The sequence below is a fragment of the Apaloderma vittatum genome, unplaced genomic scaffold (assembly GCF_000703405.1).
Source record: "Apaloderma vittatum isolate BGI_N311 unplaced genomic scaffold, ASM70340v1 scaffold5626, whole genome shotgun sequence".
Taxonomy (NCBI): Eukaryota; Metazoa; Chordata; class Aves; order Trogoniformes; family Trogonidae; genus Apaloderma; species Apaloderma vittatum.
This window is the reverse complement of record NW_009719866.1, coordinates 287-22,268: the sequence shown is the minus strand read 5'-3', so window position 1 is coordinate 22,268 and position 21,982 is coordinate 287. Positions and strand designations below refer to the sequence as shown.

At 41.9% G+C, this 21,982-nt stretch overlaps 2 protein-coding genes across 2 annotated transcripts; both read right to left on the bottom strand.

Moving 5' to 3' along the window:
• Positions 1–569: 569 nt before the first annotated feature.
• HAL (histidine ammonia-lyase) lies at positions 570–15,295 on the bottom strand. The gene is made up of 20 exons (XM_009870801.1): positions 15,032–15,295; positions 14,582–14,642; positions 14,386–14,413; positions 14,019–14,093; positions 13,848–13,920; positions 13,701–13,767; positions 12,990–13,027; positions 12,780–12,905; positions 11,262–11,401; positions 10,153–10,200; positions 9,092–9,239; positions 8,912–9,007; positions 8,736–8,794; positions 7,458–7,538; positions 6,481–6,546; positions 6,219–6,384; positions 3,137–3,271; positions 1,949–2,057; positions 1,774–1,843; positions 570–719 (listed from the first exon to the last, which is right to left on the bottom strand). The coding sequence occupies exons 1-20, from the start codon at positions 15,276–15,278 to the stop codon at positions 570–572; spliced, it is 1,983 nt and encodes a 660-aa protein (XP_009869103.1). The 5' UTR covers positions 15,279–15,295.
• A 2,415-nt stretch (positions 15,296–17,710) lies between these two features.
• Positions 17,711–21,709, bottom strand: LTA4H (leukotriene A4 hydrolase). Its single transcript, XM_009870800.1, has 4 exons — positions 21,620–21,709; positions 21,013–21,095; positions 18,226–18,330; positions 17,711–17,948 (listed from the first exon to the last, which is right to left on the bottom strand). The coding sequence occupies exons 1-4, from the start codon at positions 21,665–21,667 to the stop codon at positions 17,828–17,830; spliced, it is 357 nt and encodes a 118-aa protein (XP_009869102.1). The 5' UTR covers positions 21,668–21,709; the 3' UTR covers positions 17,711–17,827.
• Between the last annotated feature and the right edge of the window lie 273 nt (positions 21,710–21,982).

Here is a 21,982-nt window from a genome sequence, read left to right as displayed (position 1 = left end):
GCAATGATCTCCATAGCACATTTTTATGCACACAGCTTTTCTGATTTGTGAAGCACCTGCTCTAAAAAGGCTCTTGTCGTACCAGAAGCTGCACCTCAAATACAATCTGCAAAAGAGAGGAGAATTAAGGGTAAAGATAATTTTGCTTCTGGCAGAGTGAAGTGGACCACAGCACTTACCCAAAGGAAAAAAAGAAAAAAAAAAAGAAAAGAAAAAATTGGGGAATATCAAACCTAGGCCATTTGGTATCATTGGCACAGATGACAAGAAAAAAAGCAAAGAGCTGACAAAACAAATACAAGAGGCCCTGTATAAAATATCCAATGGTTTCAGCAGGAGTCCGAATGTTTTGTGTTCAGAGGCTCAGCAAACTGAGTCAAAACCACATTATCAAAAGCAGTATTTTACATGTGAAGAAATCAGTGAGGCATTTCTCTATCATCTGTATGTACTCCTGACCTAGACAGGTCCTTTGGGACACCTGAGAAACCATGTTTAGTTTTACTCGAACAGCCAAGCTCACGCAAGATCCTGGACAGGATCTGCTCCCTGCCAGAGGACTGTATCTCTTAAAGTTCATCCTGATGCCTGTGGTCATGACTGACACTTGTATTCATTTCGAGAGATCCAAGGGAGAAAGCTGTTGGGGAAATGGGTCTTGATTCAGGGATAAGTTCCCTCCTGTACTTTTCAATGTAGGGTTTAGCCACTTCCCACACCTGCAAAACAAGAAATTGAAACAGCAAAGTCAGACACAAAACAAAAGGTCAGGTTAGACATCAATGCATAAGTCAAAGAAACCTTATAGCAAAGTTATTAGGATGGAGGTGAGAATTACAGACTTATGTAGATACACTGTATGTGATCAGCAGAACTAGAGAGTCAGCCAGGACAAGATTTAGGGAAGAGCACCTGGGTGGAGTTGACAGGGGATGGGAAAAGATAGAGCTCCAGGGGCACAAAGTCAAAGGATTCATGGCAAAACCATCACATTTTGTCTTGTTACCAGGTTAATGTTCTGTGTGCAATAATTGGGAGAGGATTGCTGTCGCTGCTACAAAACCACTTGGTCATGAAGGGGACAGGGAAGAAGAACGGCAGCTGGCATGGACAAAGAAAAAGGCAAGGAACGGTGGTTGGAGTTTAAAGAAGTGAAGGAAAATGTTATACAGTCTCTTCTGTCTCTCCTCCTGTAAAGGCTGCAAGGCAGGAAAATAAAATAGAAAAAAAGATTTTCTTCTCACATTTACTTACCTCAATTCTTCTGTTACTTATATTTTACAAACAAATAAGAGAGATAGACCCCATAGCTGTACAAACACGAGGTCCAGGTTAACACATTTTACTACTGCTATTCTCTCATCCATGTCCTCTTATTGCTTCCAGAGCACGCCCAGGGGCCTCAGGGCTAGGGAACACTCGCTGCCCTGGGAAGGAGGATCACCCCCTGCAGAGACTGCCAGTTTCTCTAGACCTCTGTGGGGTATCGGACCCCACCATCAAACAATTTAAAGTTGGACCTATGTCTGGACCCTGCCAGATTTAATACTGTGAGCTATTTATTACACAGGGCAAGCTGAGGAACCAATTTCTAAATCTATCCCACTAAAAGTGATGAAAACCAAATCTCAGAAAATCCAGGGAGTTCACCCCAGGCTGATGAGTGTTTTTAGCGAGGCCATCCAGTGAATGCACTGAGGGGTATTTCCAAAGCACGGCTGCACCGTGCTCCTCTGGACAGTCCTGCCGCACGTGCGGAAAGTCAACACTCACCTTCTGCTCCACCAGCAGCTTGTGAGCCGCTTCAATGTCTGGGGCCATGAAGCGATCCTTCATCCAAGGCCTGTAACGAGACACGTTGAGAACATTGGTCAAACATTAAACCACCTCTGTTGGCAGCTGGTCTCCAGACAGGTAACCTCTGGGGGAAGCGTTTATCTGGCCTTACCTCACAACGGAGCGCACAAGGTCGTAGACCTTCTCCAATGGGGTTGTCGTTCTCAGAGGGCGTAGGAATTCAATGCCCTGGCAGGCCGCGAGCAGTTCAATAGCCAGAACTAGGAAATCAGAACAGTGAAGGGAGGTTTCAGCAGGTACAGCTCAAGGCGAGGTTTCCCTTACAAAGCAATCCCTGGTGTTTGTTCTGGCCAGTACGATATGGTTTTGGTCAATGTGAAAAGACTGGTGGATCCACACAACCCAGAGAGGCAGCTCAGCAGCAGGATCATGTTATGGATGGTGCCGGGGGTAGTGTCCAGCATTTTAGCAAGATTTTGGGTGTTCTGCCTTACAGACCTTTCAGTGTGCCAGGAAATCCTGGTCATCAGTCTTAAATCCATAGGAATCTTCTCTAGGGTATCTTGAATACTTAAATTAATAACCACTAAAAATCAGAAAACCTCTTTGGGACTGAGAAGAAAGTGGCTTGAACTATGAAAGAAAGTCCTGCCTCGGGAGCTTGCAAGAGCCCACATGAAAGTATCAGTAAAATTACAGAGCTGTGGGAGACGGTTTTCTGCCGGGGAAAGTTTGCACCATATCTGCCCACCTCACACCTGATCACTATCAGCATTGTCTCATTTTCATGAGACAATTCACCCAAGGAACCAAGAGAACCAAGTGGATCTAGAGCACACCATTTGCCAGCACACTGTTGAATTATACGGTTTCTCAAACTCATTTCTCTGCACACAAACAATGTATTTCTATAGAACTAAGTTTCCAGAGCACGCAAATGTGTAAGTGATGGAGATCAGTATTTGTGTCACAGGTATTATCATGCTCTTCCACTAACAGCTGGCATCTGTTTCTATGCACACCATCTACCAAATCAGTAAATAAATAAATAAAAAGCAAGAGAGCAATCTGCGCTTGTAAGCAAGAGAAAAAAGTTTTGCTGAGCGTCTTGTATTAAGTAGTTTTATTTCACCAGGAACACTTAGTGCTAGATTTACCTCATTTCTGTTAGAAAAATCCAAATGTTTCTAAAAGTATGTACTTAATATAATACTTTTAGATAGCTCTTTCACATGCATGAACTCATTTTTTCTTAAAATATATCTAAAAAGAATGGCACTAATATCTTCACCTAGTCACATACCTGAGGCCTATCTGGAAATCAGCATTTAAATTTTACCTTGTTCCACGTGTTCAATAACTCTCAAAGCTTTTCTTGCAGCCCATCCTCCCATGGACACGTGATCCTCTGTAGCTGCACTGGTTGAGAGAGAATCCACAGAAGACGGGTGGCACAAGGCTTTGTTCTCAGAAACTGCAAAAACACAGTGCAATGAATGTAGGACAGAAGCGGTGTGAGACAGCCGAACCAATAGCCAACCTGGAGCAAAGAGCTTGCCCACCACCTCAGGTCCACCTATTGCTCCTTTTTCGACAACGCATTGATGTTTTACCCAGACTGAGTAATTTGCAATAAATATTTGAAAACTACAATTGCCTCTGAAAACAGTAACCAATATCAGTTTTATATGCCAATATAAACCAAACACAGAAGGACTGCTCGCTCTTCTCCCATCTCCAGGGTTGTGTTGCTCTGGCTTAAAAAGAAACCAAAGAAAAAGAGCGGACAGCGTAACTGAAACATAAGCCTGGTCTTGCACGTTACTTCAAGGTAACTTTGTAAAGAGCATTAATTCCCTCTGATTTTGGTCACAGAAACTGCCTCTACTCTGGTTTCATGCTAGAGCCTCTGCATCTGGCCTCTTCGCTTTGGAGCGGAGACACCTGCACAACTTGCTGCAGGAAGATATTGCAGTAACATGGCACAAATCCTCTCCTGCTCTCCTCGCCTTGCAACAAGGCTGCCCATGCCCCTTAGAATCATAGAACAGTTTCAGCTGGAAGAGACCTTCAAGATCATTGAGTCCAACCTTTTCCTAGCCCTAAACAACCAACTAAACACCACTAAACCATGTCCTTCAATGCAACATCTCTTAAACACCTTCAGGGACGGTGACTCAACCACTTCCCTGGGCAGCCTGTTCCAATGGCTGACAACCCTCTCAGTAAAGAAATTCTTCCTCATATCTAACCTGAACCTCCCCTGGTGCAAGTTAAGGCTATTTTCCCTGGTCTCTAGGAAGAACTGATCAACCCCTGCCTCTCTACAACCTCCTATCAAGCAGTTGTAGAGAGTGATAAGGTCTCCCCTCAATCTCCTCTTCTCCAAAATGTGCATGTCTTCTCCGGGCAGCCCTGAGGGTGGGAGCGCTCTGACATTGAAGCTGGGTGCAAGACTTGGAGTAAGTCTCTCCAGCTGCACCCAAAAGTGAGGGGAACTTGGCTGCAGGAAGGGCTGTAGGCACCACCCGACAGCAATTTGAGGTTGAGAATTGCTCTTTAGAACAGAAGAAACGAAGCCTGCATTCACAGTGCTCTGGCTGCACGCAGACTTTTCTTGCTGAAGCCCAGCAGGATGCTGCTTAATGCCCTTGCCAAATTAGGGGCTTCAGAAAAGCAACAAGAGCAACAGAGAGGTGGTGACACCAATTGCAAATAGGCTGAAGTGACACAGTCCAGGGCCAGGGCCCAGCTGGCACAGTCGGGCAGCCAACAGCAGCTCCCAGGGAGGCTGCGTGTGGCTACTGCAAACAGTTCCGTTTGGCAGGTGCAGGGCTACCGGAGAGGAAGGGAGAGATGCATCCAGCTGCATTGTGAAACATCTGCAAATTTTCTGCAGCTTTATCTATTAACTCTGGGAGTGAACAACATTAGCTGGTACACAAACACTTTAGAAACTGGCAGAGTGACTTCAAAAATATTAGTAATACCTTGTTTAGGAAGAAAAAAAAAGGAAGAAGAAAAAAAGGAAAGAAGAAACAAGAAAGGAAAGAAGAAAAAAGGGAAAGAAGAAAAACGGAAAGAAGAAGGAGGAGGAGGAAAAGGAAAAAGAAAAAAGAAAAAAGAAAGAAAACAAAAGAATAAAGAAAAAAGAGAGAAAGAGAAAAATAAAAGAGAGAAAGAAAAAAGAGAAATAGAGAAATAGAGAAAAAGAGATATAGAGAAAAAGAGAAATAGAGAAATAGAGAAAAAGAGAAATAGAGAAAAAGGGAAATAGAGAAAAGAAAGAAAAGAAAGAAAAAAGAAGCAAAAAGTAAAAGAAGAAGAGCTCAAACTTCACTTTTAAATAAATTCCCGACTACTTTGACCAGGGAAAGACGGCTTTAACCCATGATTCCTGGTGTCAGGTCAGCAATGAGTTAGGAGGCAGGGCTGTCATTTTCATTCCCAACAGCGGAGACCATGAACACCCCAGACTCTCACACTCCAGACTGCAGAAGTGAGCTGTGAAATCTGAAACCAAGCACAAAACTCTGCGCAGCCGAAAGGAAAAGTTTCCAGCCTTTGAACAAGGGGATGAGCACACTGGCTCCTTTTCCAGTCCTTCTTCCCAAAATGGTCTCTAGGCAGTGTTCCTTTATCACATTGATTTAGTTCATTGACGTTTTAGCTGCAGGATGTTTATCTACACATTTATCTGACATCCTCTGTTCCTTTGTCTGTTTTCATCTCTTATAATTTACCCTCTACTCATAGCATATTCATCTTTATGTTGGCTCCTGCTTTCCTGAACCCCTGAACCGTAATATCCCAGTGGCCAGCAGGCTTCTTGTTGCCTTAGTCATGAGTACTAGAGGAAAAATGTACTAAAGCTTATTTTTAGTGTGCTCCTCCAAAAACTAGCCCTGGGAACTCCAGTCTCCTGAGCCCATATTGATGTACAGACCTGGCTGTTAAATGGAGACACTGAGTATGAAGGGTTTCAGGCCCAGCTTTGAGCCAAGGGGTGTCCCTGTGCTCGCGAGAAACAAGAATTACAGCTCTACCTGAGTTTCTTTGCAGGCTCCTAGGTACAGAGCTGTCACTGACTTCAGTGAGAGCTCTTACGCTGGTGACTGTAAATCAGAGCACTCCCTGCCAATCCCATAAAGATGCAAGCAGGTAATCATTCCCATCAAAGTCCATCTAGGGGGTGCATGCTCAGAGAGCTAAACATGCCCATGGGTCAGTGCAAAATAAAGAACGCCGAGCTGAAATAACTGCAGCCGCGCTGAACACTTTAACTTTGCGCCCAGACAGCACAAAGCACATGGAGAGGAGATGGAAGGCAAGAGTGAGATGCCTTTACATCTACGATTAAATTACAACTGCCTCGATATAAATTGGTCTTTCTAGCTTGTTCTCCTGATGATATTGCTCACCCAGGGCAGCTGCTGTGCAGTGTGCAATCATGAAGCCAGAGTTTAGACCTCCTTCAGTGACTAAAAACGCAGGCAGTTCGCTGAGCGAGGGATTGCAGAGCCTCTCAATTCTTCTTTCACTAATCGCAGCGAGTTCGTGCACACCAATTGCCAAATAGTCCAGAGCCTACAAAAGAAGATCTCATTAAACCAGAAGACAGAAAAAACAAACAAATCAACCAACCAAAACAGAAACTTCTTTTTTCTCCAAATACTTTATTACCTTTGCCGGATATTCACCATGAAAATTTCCTCCTGAAATGGTCTCTGCTCTTTCAGCAAACACCATCTTTAAGGAGAAGTTAAGGCACAGACACGAGTGAGATACAGTTTACATGACAGATAGCTGTCAGTAATCAAAATGTCTTAACTGAAAGAAAGTTCATGCTAATAGGCTTTTATCTGCAAGCACATTATATTACATCCACATGTTCACTTCTCAGAAAATGAAGACCCAACCGCAGCTCTCCAAACTTGTAGATACAGTTTTCACATGTTTTTCCAGGCAGACTATGTAAAATGAGGTCTTTGATCAGGGAGTGGGGAAGAATGCAAAGAAACATGTCTTCAGATCCTAGCCTAGCTTCTCAGTTCTTTCGTATATTCTTTCCATAGCAGATGCAATTTTAGGGAGGTTACAAGCAATAATGCTTATAAGCTTTTGATATGATGTTATGTATATCATCGTTATACTGCTGAGGGGGATCCAGCCTTGAGCAGTGTCAGCGCAAGAACCAACAGCATAAACTCTGGTAAACAGAGTTTACCAGGCTGAGTCACGATGAGGTTTTAGCAGCCAAATGTCTTTAGTCTGTCTTTGCTGAGTGCAAATCTTGCTCTACAGCACAGGTTTCACTCATGTTGCATCAACAGATGTTTGCTATGACAAGTCACCACCCACCTACGTCCATTTGGTTGCCAGGTACCATCTACCTACATACTCAATATAAGCGTATAGAATCTCAATCAGGAAACATTTAACATGTACTAAATCATATGTAGGTTTCCTTGCTCCAGCACACACTTGCATGCACCAGTGCAGACACGGGGAAAGTAAGAGAGGTTGCTCTTGCAACCAGTGGTGGTTATTGACTGAAGCCAGTTATGACTTATTTTGCCTCCTACGCAAATAATTAGGTAAAAAAGGATAAAAAAGGCCAAGTAAAATTTTACATAGAAATTAAGTCATCAAAAAGATACAGGGTTGTCCGTGGCGCTATTGATTTCAGTCATCATGATGTCCTTCACAAAAGCAATTGTATCATTTACAACTCCGTGAACCTAGAACAGAAGACATTGGCACCTGAGCTTAGTATCTACATCTTGTTCATATTCAGGGTGCTCACTGAGCTGCAAGCACCCTCTTTCCCATTATCCCAGGCTCTACATTCATACATGAAGGTGGTCTTAAATTTGCTTTTAAAATCAGGAGAATTACTGTGGGATGCTAATCATCCTCAACACCCAAAATACTATATTTACTATTATTTTGGCAATATTGCTAAAAGGGTAGTCTGAATATGTCATTCTTTACTTGTTTGGGTTGGTTTACCCTAAACAGAAGACAATTATTCACTGGCTAAAGTGTTACTAGGAGGGAAATAGCCTTACAAAGCTACCACAGAAAACAAAACCTCTTATTAATTAATTTCCATTAATTCTGCCAATTGATTATTTTTTCTCATGTTAAAACTCATGGGATTAAGTTCTTCCAGTATGTTTGAGATACCACAATCTGGCTGCTTCTGGAAACACCTTTTCCCAGTTCACGGTTTTAGCATCAATGCAGAAGTGCCCTACAAAGCCTGCAAGCACGGAAACCAGCACCTTCCCCCTGCTTCTGAAACTTTGCCTCTTCCAGATCTGAACACAGCTTTGTCAGATGGGTGTATATATGGGAGTCAATGAAATACAGGTCTCCACTAATACTAACTTCAAAGTGAGGGAAAAGCAAAATAAAATTACTTCCTCTAATCACAGAATCACAGAATGTTAGGGGTTGGAAGGGACCTCGAAAGATCATCTAGTCCAGCCCCCCTGCCAGAGCAGGATCACCTACAGTAGGTCACACAGAAACGTGTCCAGGCGGGTTTTGAATGTCTCCAGGGAAGGAGACTCCACAACCTCCCTGGGCAGCCTGTGCCAGTGCTCCGTCACCCTCACAGTAAAGAAGTTTTTTCTGATGTTTTTGTGGAACCTCCTATGCTCCAGCTTGTAGCTGTTACCCCTGGTCCTATCACTGGACATCACTAAGAAGAGCCTGGCTCTGTCCTCCTGACACTCACCCTTTACATATTTATAAACATTAATGAGGTCACCCCTCAGCCTCCTCTTCTCCAAGCTAAAGAGAGATAATGGAGTCAGATAAGCTAAAGAGAGCTAATGGAGTCACACAGCACTTAATTGACAGTATTTCTGAGGAGGGAACTTCACCACCACTTATCTATTGCTATGAAAGGAAATACAAGTAGTTTTTACCTGAGGGCAGCAGCGCATTGTGTATGCGTCCTGAACTCGGTCACAGAATCTGTGGCTCTCTAGAAGCAACAAGGGAGGAGAAAACGAAAGAGTCCCCACACAACAGCATACGGGCTACTGTTGAAGGACCCAGTCTGTCCTGGCAGCCAGAGAGGGTGAAGGTTAAGATTGGTCACCTGCTATTTCTGACGGATGATGATCAGAATCTAGGAGGGACCTGAATCGAAATGCCACTTCAGCCTGTCCTCGATGTGGGCGCACTGCGTGGATATCTAGTAAAACAAGTCAGACTGTTAGGTTTTGCCTCTCTTGTTAACAGCTGTTAGGCAAACAGAAAGGAAAGGCCCAGTACCCACCAGTGTCAAAGGCCCTTGTTGTACCCTTCAAGACTTCAAGTGTAAGGGCAGCGATGATATCAGCTTGTCTGGCTATAGCACCGGCTCTTTCAACAGCTTCACATCCCAGAGAGGTGATCATTTGTGTCCCATTGATGAGAGCCAGACCCTTCAAAGAGAGAGCAGATGTTAAGCAAATGCCTTGCTGCTATACCTCATGCTGTGGTAATTCCCCATCTCTGTGATAATTCTTTCTCACATGAATGAGTCAAAGACCTTTGCTCAGCTTTCTGGGTCATCCTGAAATTACAAAATGCACAGCTTGACTATCAATTTCCATGACCCTACTAAGTCAACTATAGATGCCCACGGATCTTCAGTAGTTCCAAGCAGAAGGTTTATTTCACCTTATTTCAAACCAAAGAAGTTACGAGCATGGGGGAATGCAAAGTCCCATCATAATGAGGAAGTGAAGAATTAAAACAGCATTAGATGTTATAACTGCTTTAAAATATTTGCTGAGTTCAGTTAAAACTAGCTTTGAGTTTGTTTAAAACAAACATGAGGCCAACGAGAGCCTTCCATTTACCTTTAGAGACACTGGATTTGGCTTCTTGTTCCTGGTGCTGTTTTACAGCTACTGAGACCCCTTATTGGAGGCCTCCAAAGTCCTCAAATTTGTTGTGTTTCCAGGTAAACTTTAACACTCAGAGTGAGATTCATCTCATCTAGTTTTAATGATCTAGAAGTCAGATACCTTGTTCAAGTCAGTCATCTGAACTCCTGTTACGGTCTAAGGGCAGAGAGGTACTTTGAGAAGGCTTCTTAGACATCTAAAGATGCTTGTCTCTCCCACCAATGTTAGAGACAATTTAAACATCACGCTTAGGTCTGACATTTCAAGTCAAGTATGGCGATACTAGGAGAGGTGAATCCCACTCCTGAAATTACTTCATGAATATCCTTTTGGAGCTTGATTTAAAATGACTGTTAATTCACGTCATGCTTAAGTTTTAAGTACAAAGCAACTAGTGACTGACTACGCTTGTTTTCCATCAGCTGGCATTATTATACTTTATTACCTCTTTCGGTTTCAAGGTAATTGGTTTCAGACCATGGGCTTCCAGGACCTGTGAAGGAGTTTAATGACAAGGTAATTAATGAGAAATGCTTTTCAGTAATTCAGTCACCAAAACTTTTAAATCTTAAATCTTTCTGTAAATAAAAATATTAAATTCCTTAAGCAATGGGAGAAAAAGAGCTTTACATCCCAACATTTAAAACACCTTTTTTTTTTTTTTTCTTCCCTGCTGGCCTAAATATAGGATGGCATTTTTGGGCTTCCAAACCAGCACTTCATTTCCCAGTGCCAGTAGGAGCACTGAAGCAGGATACTGTCACAGCCCATTAACATCTACCACATATTATTTGTTTGGAGAGAGTAATAAGAGACAACACTGGGAAGGGTGAGACGCCTTGGGAAGATGGTGCTGCCTACATCCTGCCTCATAGCAAGTTTGGCTTGGCATAAACTATTCCTTCACAAATGAATCCCCAACCCTTTCTACCAAAAATCTACAATGACAGGAGGAGTCCTACTCAGTTTATTCTGGACGTGTCTATTCTTTAGGGCAATCGCTCTCATGGGAAATGGAGGAACAGTATAACCTTGATTCTGATTAAGAGTCCTCTCAACCTTTCCAGCTGATGAGATACAACATCTCAGAGGTGCACAACTGCAACTTCTGGTCCCAAAGGTCAAGGACACACTGGCCTGCTTCCTCCCTGCTTCTCTCCCTGTGTAGTTCTCAGTACTTCTCCAGCCTACAGTGATAGTACAGCTATCAATCCATGAATAAACTTGGTGTTCAAATATTCATGGATAGGAGTGATAGGTGTAGCAGAACAAACTACCAGGAAATATTTTGGAGGAGACAGACTTGGAGATACTCAACAATAAATCAATTTGCTGATGTATTTGTGACAGAATAACAATTAATTAAAAATTAATTCCATTGTAAAGCTTCCATCTAGTAAAGGCAACCTAGTCCCAGTTCAAATTGGTACAAAAACATCCAAAGACTTGTACATACTATTAATCTGAGGAAAGGCTCTTTCTTTCAAGGCTACACACAATTTGGCAAGTGAGACAGCATGCAGGAAAAAAAGCAATAAGTTGCACAAATCTTACATATTTAGCATCAGCCCAGCCACTCTTTGGGGACCACATCTTTCCCTCTCCAATTAATCCCAGAGCAAGGTGAGAGAGGGGGGCCAAGTCTCCGCTGGCTCCAACTGTTCCTTTCTCTGGGATATAAGGAAGGCAGGATGCTGGAACAAAACCAAAAACAACTCATGTTAGAGCTTCCCCTTGATACACTCCTTGGAAAACAGAGAAGCCAGCACAGGAGTATGGTCAGAGTAACACCCTGCAATCATGGTCAATGGCACCAGCAGGACTACTCTCATTGCAGACTGGGGTTTGCCTCTGCTCACAGGCTGGCTGCAGTTTACAAAGAAATCAATCACCTTCTGCATTTAGCTCTCCATTTAGTTTCTGAGGGGGTGGATCACAGCGCAGGGTGATTGCATCTGCAGCCACACAGCCAGGCAGGTAAAACATCACTCTCTACTCTCCACTGCAGGGTAACCATGGCTACCTCTTTATTTCTCACTCCACTAAACACCGGGTTACTCCTAGAAACCTTCTTCGAGCCCTCTTCTCCCCATCCTAGTCCTCTGGGCACTGAATGGGTGGAAATGAAGAAACAGAGTCCAGAGAACTGAGCAAAAAGCGGGGAAAGGACCAGCCTGTTTCTCTTCTTTTGCAGAGCTAAACACTGAACTGCAGTTCCTTCACCTGCTGAGGAGGGTTTAACAGGGCAGCAAAGAGCGGAAGGGGCTCTTTGCCCATCATGGGCATGCCTCACCAGAGGGACCATCAATAGACATCAGCTGATGAACAGCACAGCCACCCCTTTGGTTTCCCTGCCACAGCGTCCAGCAAGTCCACCCAGCTTTGGTTGCTTTGACAGCCGTGGCCACGTGAGCTGCTGGCGAGCCAGGCATTCTGCACAACTGCTCTTGCTTACAAACACTTGTATAGGTCTCAGGGGGTTTACTCACAAAAAGAGGTGCTGCTCAAGTGGGTCTTCTTGATAAACATGAGCACACACAGTTTCTACATGGCAATGGCCTCCACCTCCAAATAAAAAGAGGTGCTGCTCAAGTGGGTCTTCTTGACAAACATGAGCACACACAGTTTCTACAGGGCAATAGCCTCCACTCCCAAATCGTGTCATCCCTAAAGATGGTGGCACACACATCAGCACACACCTGACAGGACGGAAGTTAGAAACTTGAGCCTTTGTAGAAGAGATCACCCAGGGCCAGTCATGCTCTTAGTCGACCTTAGTCTTGAACTAATTACCTGACCTCTCAAAGGGTCATTTCTCAAACTTGTACCTGTTGCATCCCTTTCTCTCAGCCTTTCCTGTCAGTTCTTCTCATACTCCAAGTTCTTCAACAAAGAAACGGTCTCCAACCATGAGCTTGTACAGCCAAGCTCTGCTCCTGATCTCTCACAACTACCAAGTTCGAAGACCAACATCTGTAGCTTGACCACTGAGCTACACCCTTTAATGAAACTGTAAAAAGTAAAAAAAAAAAAGAAAAAAGAAAAAGGGATATTTTTTAATCATCTTTTTACCATTAAATGCTTCAATAACTTGCTGAAGCGTTTCTAGAGATATTCCACTGTATCCTTTTGCTAGGACATTGATTCTCAGCGCCAACAGCATGCGAGATCTCTCTGGGCTCAAAGGTTTCCCCACACCTGAAACAGGAACCCTCTCAGTTACTAACCCACTACTGTACCAGGAGCAGCAGAAAAGGGAAACATCAAGAAATTTCTCATTACCTGCAGAATGTGAACGAACTAAGTTCACTTGAAGCTCCCTGTGGAAAAAAAAAAAGTAAAAACCCAACTAAGTCATAGAATCATAGAATCATAGAACAATTCAGGTTGGAAATGACCCTTGGGATCATCGAGTCCAGCCATTAACCCTGCACTACAAGTTCACCCCTAAACCATATCACCCAACACAACATCTAAGCGACACTTGAACACCCCCAGGGATGGCGACTCAACCACCTCCCCAGGCAGTCTATTCCAGTGTCTGACCACTCCTTCCATGAAGAATTTCTTCCTAATGTCCAGCCTAAACTTGCCCTTGTTGCAAGTTGTTGCAACTTGAAACCATTCCCCCTGGTTCTGTCCCTAATTACCTGTGAGACCAGCACCAACCTCTCTACAATGTCCTTTCAAGTAACTGTAGAGCATGATGAGATCCCCCCTCAGCCTCCTCTTCATCAAACTGAACAGACCCTGCTCCCTCAATCGCTCCTCATAAGGTCTGTTGTCCAGGCCCCTCACCAGCTTTTCTGCCCTCTTCTGCACTCGCTCCAACACCTCGATATGTCTCACCAGGCTCACCACCCACAGCAGAGGGAAATACTGAAGGAGTCCTCTCATCTAACCACAGAGTATAAATGTACAGGATCAAACTGCTCCCTCCTCTTCCTTTCCCGAAAACAAAGGATTCAAAAGAAAGCCACATGCACAACTCACCTCAGCTTACTGTTTGGGATGACAGTCCTGGCAAACTTCCCAAATCCTGTGGTGATTCCATAAACAACTGCAAGAAACGTACACTGATGGTTAAGGAGGGAAGCCAATGAAGTTTTCAAAACAAGGGTTAGAGATAAAAATATTTACCAGTCTGCTCCTTTACGATCCTTTCAATCACTTCTCGTGATTGGTTGACTTTAGCTTCAGCTTCAGGTGTAAGCTACAACATAGTTTAAACATAAGTTTATCTATTATCATTTAAGTTTAATTGTAGACAGACAAATGTAATTTTTAGCAGCATTTCTTCAGAAACCTTACCTTTATCTTGTAGAGCCCCTTTCCTAAATTGACCAAGTCCTCCGTTGTTAAGCTGTTGCCATCCAAAGAAATATACTATACCAAAAAAACACCCTTTAGTTTGGGATACATATAAAGTTGTTTAAGAATCAGAATTGTTTTAAAAAATACAGTCAAAACTCTTGAATAACAGGAAGCTTGCTCATATTCATTCATGAAACAGGAACTTATTAACAAAAACGTTATAAGCACATTATAATTTAGATTCCTAGACCCAGCCAATCTAACAGCCCCTGCTCTTGTGAACACTGCAGTGGCTGAACTCTCAGCACATTCTGGTGAATAGCAGGATTTGTTACTGCGTGGTAAAATTGTTACCGATTCCTACCTGCTCTGGTTCTCGGTATTTGCTGTATCTGAAAGTTTTGTAAAGGAAAACAAAGGGCGAACAGGATTTCACAGGTAGTGACCATTCAATTACAGCTGGCAATTAAGAAGGAAGGAACTCTAAAAGAATAGGGGATTTTAGAAAATTATAAATCTGGAGTTATAAAAATTTCACAAAGCGCTCAAAAAAAGGATACAAATGAACTCCTTCTGGCTGAGATGGTATGAAATCTGGAGACATTATATCTCCTTCTATAACTAGAAGAAATATGCAGAATAAATAAAAATAGGATTAAATTGCACTCTACATATAAATTTGTTGTTCATTACAACACACAGCAGTAAAAATTCTAATCTGCAGTTACCAGCCCTGAACATCTTGGCATGCTCCTAGGAAAATAACAGGGAAGTATGTATTTATTGAAGGCACTCTAAAGGCAAAAGGATAATAGCCCAATCCAGGCATATACTACATATGACAACATATTCAGATGATGTATATAGAATCCTGTTAAAACATTTTGGTCTTCTTCCATAAAAATTGAAAACACTCTCTCAGATGCAATTTTAGATAACCTAAGCCACAGTTTGCTGCCTCAGATGCCACCGCAGTCACGCCACGAAGTGTCACGTAAGATTTTGCTTACCAACTTCAACAAATTCATTATCCTCTAGAGCATCCTCCACTGTATCATCAAGATCCAGCAAGCCAAGGCCCTTGCACCTTCGAATGTAAAATTTTACTTCTTCCACCGAGGCAAATCCCCCGTTGTCAGGTTTGTTTTTCATGTACCGTCTCACAGCTTCCTTTCCCAGCCACCTAATTGTGTTCGTGCAGTTTAGGCACGGCACTGCCAGCCATTCTCCTCGGACATGCACTGTGTATCTCGGCATGTTTTCTCTCCAAAAATGTCCCTTGACTGCAAAGGGCTGAGGTGTGCAGCAGCCTTACACCCACGACGCAATGGCCTGAAGAACAGTGTCCAGCTGGAGCGCAGTGTCGCAATCAGGGACTGAGGCAAAAATCCACCCCCAAAATCCCCACCTTTGCAAATAAGTGAGGTCGAGGTATTCAGTTGATTTCATCCAATCAAACCAAACCCAGGCAGCACACCCTTTTCGCGGAAAGGCAACCCCCACCCATTGCTAGCTATTGCCACATGAAATTTTTTTTCCAAAGATCACATCAGGAACATAGAAATTAAAATCTAGGAGCTGGAGCTTATATACCAATAATAGATAACTGAACAAAACAGACTAAGCTGGAAAGCAACTGTTCTAAAAACGTAAGGATTTAACAAGAGTTGTCACCTGGCAGTAGATCACACACACTGATGAAAAGCTCCGTGAAGGACAGGGCTGGAAGAGTCACCCCATTACTATGGGTTGGGTCATGGCTGCTTGGATTGAAAGGAGACCGGGTTATACGTTTACATCTCTATCCAGAGCAGGATAAAAGCAGGCAGTAGAGGAAGCACTCCTGCTTTGCTCAGTCCCATGCTGAAGTCTGAGAATATAATTTTGTATTGTAGGTGAGGAAAAGATTCATCAATTTCCGTTACCCTTTCACTCAAGCTCTGGAAGATGTTGGTAAAACCGGGTGGCAACAAATATTAGGTCATGCCTGCACACTACCAAGCCTAGTGCTGCTATACTGCACTGCTTCTGCAGGCAGATGCAAAAAGGAAAAAAGGTGGAGAAACACCTGCTAGGATGGTGCCAAAATAACGTTTGGCAACATCCACATCCACACAGAAGCTGAAAATATTTTAAAATAACAACACTCGCAGCCGATGCTACACACAATAGTGTTCTCAGACTAAAGGACTACTATAAAGTGTGCTTACCTGGGGTAGAATTATTGTAAGGTTAACACAAAGAAGCTTGCAAGTTCATTACATACAAGTAAATTTAGTTCCAAAAAAGCCAGTATTTTGTTGTGTGTATTAAAAGCTGAGTGGTGTTAACAACTGTAAAAAGAATTTAAACTGATTTCTGAGCCTTAGTCACCTACAAGTTAATTTTTTTATCATTTCCATTTAAGCTATTTAGCCATATGTAGGTCAAGGTTGAATGGAAGAACTCAGGATGCCTTGAGTCAATAAAATCCAACAGGATGTGTTCCTGCACTCATTTATATTAAGAGCTGCTAGGATGAAAAGATGAATCTCCTGGTAAATTACATAACTTCTTCTGCCTGAAAGCTTATACTGATCAAAACTCAGAACAGAAATAGATTGACAGGTGCTCCACTCCCATCCTATGTGCTATTATTAAATTCAAGCCCTTTGCTACAACCTATATTTGGTATCCTCCTTCTCTAAATTAGCACTTCTGTTGTTGTTAATCTCTGATAGGTGGTTATCTCTCTGTGTCAATAGACTTAATTTATGCTAACTCACCACCTGCAGGAAAAGCAATTCTTATCAAACTCACTTCAAAAACCACTCTATAGATGGCAGTATTCACAACATTTCACTTAAGCTATCAACTTGAAAAAAACCTGCCCCCTTATTTTTAGACTCATCTCTAAGTTGTTATATTAGCATAAAGGATGGTGCCCAGAACTTGTTGATAGATGCAAATATTGAAAAATTCAAACTGCGGCAGGAAAAGACTGGGGTTTTAGTTCCCTCTGCAATAATTAGAAGTTTTGAAAATATAAAGTGGGCCGAAATAATTTTACTAAGTTACTGAAAGCATAGCAAAATATTTAATGTGAAATTTGGTAAAGTTTCCAGGTTTGCTAAAAAGAAAAGAAAACAAGGAAGTATTTCAGACAGCTCTCTTCAGAAAAACTATTAGGGTACAGCATAGGATCCAACAGGAATAATTAAGTAAAACCATTACATTTTGATTAACATGAGAAATCAACTAATGTAACACAGCTGTGACAAACAGGGCTAGAGGGAAATTCTGTTCCAACACTAGAACGCTGTAATCCATTTAGGTCTTCATAGTTCTCTTGGGCCCATAATAATAGTTTCATTTATTTTTTGTGGGAGAAGTTTTTATGTCAAAACTTTTCACAGATCAAAAAGCAGACACATCAACAACGAAAAGATTTATTTTTTTACTCTTTGGATACCTGAAGTTTCAACCACATTGCTATGAAAAAGCAAGCTGTGCACAAAGAACCAGACCATCCACCAATTAATTTTCCATATTTTTAAATTCCATGATTGACAAATGACAACATCTCAGAAGAGCTTTTTTGTGCATTCTAAAAATTGTTTGTAACAAAACCATTCTCCCAATTCCAGATATATAGCAATCTTGCAAAATAGGAAGTACTGAACTTGATTTGGAAAGTTCGTTTTACACTAAATTAGTATGAAAGCAGCAGAGCATTTTATGGCATAACCAAGCACATATATCATCCATTTGTGGAATCAGTCTCTTCTTTCAGCAACAACAGTATTTCAAAGGAATTGGTAAATTTGTCACTGATCCTGTTTCAAGTCTTTGCCCACAAGCATTGAAGTGACTGGGTGCATAGAAGCTCTATGCTCCAAAAATGTCTTCACAGCCAGATCTCGACACTTGTCAAAACTGTAAAGGTCCCTGTAATAGCAGAGAAGAAAAAATAAAAAAAAAAGCTGTTACAAAAATCTTTGAAAATAGTATCGTGGGTCTATTCTCGATATTTTATTTTTCCCTTCAAAGTCTCACATTGAGGTGCCTACTAGAAGTTCACAGAACACAGAAAATTTTGCATTATATGTATTTTTGTCATGTTATTTTTGTTATGCTTCTAAGTGATAATTGTCAAGTATTGCACATTCCATTATAATAAAAATGATGACAGCATGAGCTGCTACAATTTGGAGATAACTGTTACCTGAACAAGGGTCGAGTAAACTTCATCCTGCCCTGGTCTGTTGCCATTTTTAGAGCCAGAGGAATAGCTTCTTCCCACTTGGACTTGATACAGAGGCGCAGCCACCTGGGAACAAATAAGTAAGTAAGAATTTACACTATTACTTTCATTGGCAGTTGTTAGTTATGATTCTGTTCTCATAAACACTCTGGGTGGTGCCGTGCCATCATGGAAATGAGATTCTAGCTAAGATCAACGTAAAACAGTTCATGTCTGACTAGCATGTTAGAAAAGTGGAATTTCCTACAAAACAGTAAAAAATTGCTTCAAAGTTTCTCCAAAGTGGTCTCATCATTTTGTGCAGCTATGTATTTGTTTTATATTACAGTAGTGTCCAGTTGCATCACTCAGAATTAGAGCTGAGTTATACCAGCACTTGCCATATTTGACCAAGTGATTAAAAAAAACCACCCAAACAATACATGGCCACCAACTGGCACACACTTGTTTTATTTTACAAATAAGCAGAAATTGATCTTGTTACAAAAGGTAGAAAATATACTGTATGTTTAAAATACTTAGGTTTTTAATAAGAAATAGAGAACTCCTCGTTAGTTAAGGAAGAATAACAATCAATACTGCAAATATATCCAAGTATATAACAGCAGCGAAATATGCAATGATCCCAGATACTTATAAAGATTACTTATGGCCTCAACAACAGCATATCCTGGGTTTGAGTCTGATGGGGTTTTTTTTGTAAAAGTGTGAGTAGACTAATAGGAAACTTTTGAGAGCCTCCCCTACCCCCAGGTAGGAGTTGGACCTGCCTGCCAGGGCCAGGCCAATCAGCGCTTCTGCCATTTAAGCGGCAACCCCATTGTTCTTTCTTTCTCTTTTGGTTTCTTCCTGTTTTGAGCTGTCCTGTCTTTAATGTTGGAGAGTTTCTTCCGCTGGAAGAGGGGGTGGTGAGAGGAGAACAAAGGAACATTGCCCTGAGAAGAAAGAGGGGAAGAAGAGTCCCAGACAAGAAGAAGGCTGCCAGAGCAGGACCTTTCCCTGGAGCCTGTGTTGGCTGAGAAGGCAGGAAGGTGATGGCTGGCCAGATGAGGGAATCGACAGCGACAAGAACGTCCAGGATGCGTCAGTATGTGCAGAGCCCCATGCAAGAGGGGAAACTGAGCATCAGCGGGGGACGTGCCCGAAGTGATCCATGGCCCTGAGGGACTTCCAAGGAGGAAGAGGATTGCCTCCTGGGAGGTGGACATCACGCAGCAGGAAGGAGAGCCTGCGAGGAGCCCTCTTTCTCAAGGAGGAGCTGCCACGGGCAATGGGTAATGGCCAGATGGACTGCACCCCCGGCCCCCTTGCACTGATGTCAGGGAGGAGGTAGCCGAGAAGACACGAGATGGGGGGCGAAGTGTATTTAAGATTGGGTTGTATTTATTAATATATTCCTCTCACAATCCTACTTTGTAAATGGTGGTGGTGAATTAAATCTATTTTTCTCCCCAAGTCTCTGTTCCTTTACCCGTCATCTTAAATGGTAGATTATTATTCTCCCTATCCTTAACCTCAACCCTTGAGCCTTTTTAGCTAAATTTTCTCCCTCCATATCACTGTCGAAATAGGGATGAGAGGAGCAGTGAGCTGGAAACTGCATGGGTTTTTGTCCCAGCTGGCTTGAACCTCAATAAACAGCTTTTTTAAACAAATGATATGCGTAAACACAAAATACAAGAAATTGAGGTGGCACAAGAATCAAGCCATTTAGCCAGAAACACTTCCTACTTGCTTAGAAACTTTTTTTTTTTTTATGTGACAAAAGCTTTGTGGTAGTGCGCATTAAAATGTGACAAAAGAAGTTTCCCAGTTGTGTCAAAAAAAACCCAGTGGCACATCAGCAGAAGAACTGATCCTGACTCAATATTGGAAAGATTGTTCAGGAATCTTTGAGTTATGCAGAGGGTGAACATTGTACTACCCAATACCGCCCCCAAAACAAGTTACTGTCAGGTTGTCAGGTTCCTTTGCTAGCATGACAGATGAAAACAAGGCACAACTAACCCACTGCTCACTTCCAGTTCTGCTACTAACTCTATTTACCCAATTCCTAAGTAACAGAAGACCATTCTGGTAAACATGCTTGCACATGCACGTTATAATAAAAAACCACAACACAATAAGCCCCCAAACCCCCTGCACCAGTTCTGTACAACAGTATGTATGCCTCTGATCATTTATGAAATAGGACACTTTGTTTTATAGAATCATAGAATTACAGAATGGCCTAGGCTGGAAGGGAGATCATTTTAATCCAACCTCCCTGTCATGGGCAGAGACGCCACCTCTCGACTAGATCAGGCAACACAGATGGACCGAACTTGTGACACAATTTACAAGAGGTCTATTATAATGAAATATATTTCAGTTTTAGTTAGTAGCACTTTGTGCATAGGTGACACTATGCCTTGAAACCATGCACTCCTAAAATGATCAATACTCCTGCTTGCACATATACTATAGCTTATAACTGAACAGAGAATTTGTTGTAACAAACTGTCAGAAAGAATCTTTCCTGGCAACTTTCAAATCAAAATGAATTTCCACCAGAAAAAAAATATTTTGAAAATATTAACAGCAATGTCTTGGGTTTTTTCTTCCTATATGCACATAAATCAATTTCTACAGTACTACTTCCTAATAGAACTATCATGGGAAGACTTTCACCCTGCTTCCAAACTGCCTCATGACTGTTTGGAAATGAAAGCATTTAAAGATTACAAAAATGCCCATACTAGAACTAACCTGAATCTTATTTCAGAATTGTTTATAGCATTGAAGTCATACACTTGCTGCATTCGCTGGACATGCGACACTGGAAGAGGAGCCTGAAAAAGGAAATTGTGTAGTCAGAAGCCAGAGGCACACCTCAAGTCACACACTTAAAAAAATATACAGTTTCATTCGAAAAGATTGATGCTACAAAGGAATTAAAAGTTTACCATGACAAATGTTTGCATTTGTTCCTTTCCCTTCTCACAGTAGTAGGGAAGGCCAAGGAATAAACTTGAGGAAATTCCCACATCCAGTACTACCAAAACATTCAAAACTATTTTCATTCCATTTTATTTAAGGCTTCTTTGCTGTAATCAAATACAGACAAATTCAAGCACCTTACATTTTTGTTTTAATCTTTCAATCCAAAATGCTCTCTGTGTTGCTCATCAGCAGTTGAAGAGCCAGACATAAATGAGGGAGGCACAGCTGAAAGTTTTAGTTAACTATGTATGGTGAGAGCGCATTATTCTAGCAAAACCTAGAAGAAAGTGGACAACTGAATTCCAAAGCACACTTGTGCTTCTGTTCTGCTTTTGTGATACCAGAATCAAGTTACCCCAGGCAGACATTTTACCTCCAGAAGCAACAATGCCAGGAACTCAATCAACTGATGAGACGACATTTCCTTCAGATCTGCTGAGCTGAATGAGCCCAAATCACTCTCTTTTGCCTGAAAGAGAATGGTTTTAGATGTTTCAAAGTACAATCATTTGCAATTTTTCGTTTGGACATCCACATTTTACACATAAAAAAGATACTGATTTGTATTTGCGCAAGATGTTACAAGAAGGGGAAGGGAGGGGCTTAAGCTACTTCTCTCCACTGATCTTTTTATTTCCACTGTCCTTCTGTTAAAGTGAAAAATCAAATACTTCTATAAAAAGTAACACTGAGAAGAAGAAAGTTAAAGATAATATACAAGTACAGTGAAAAGCTA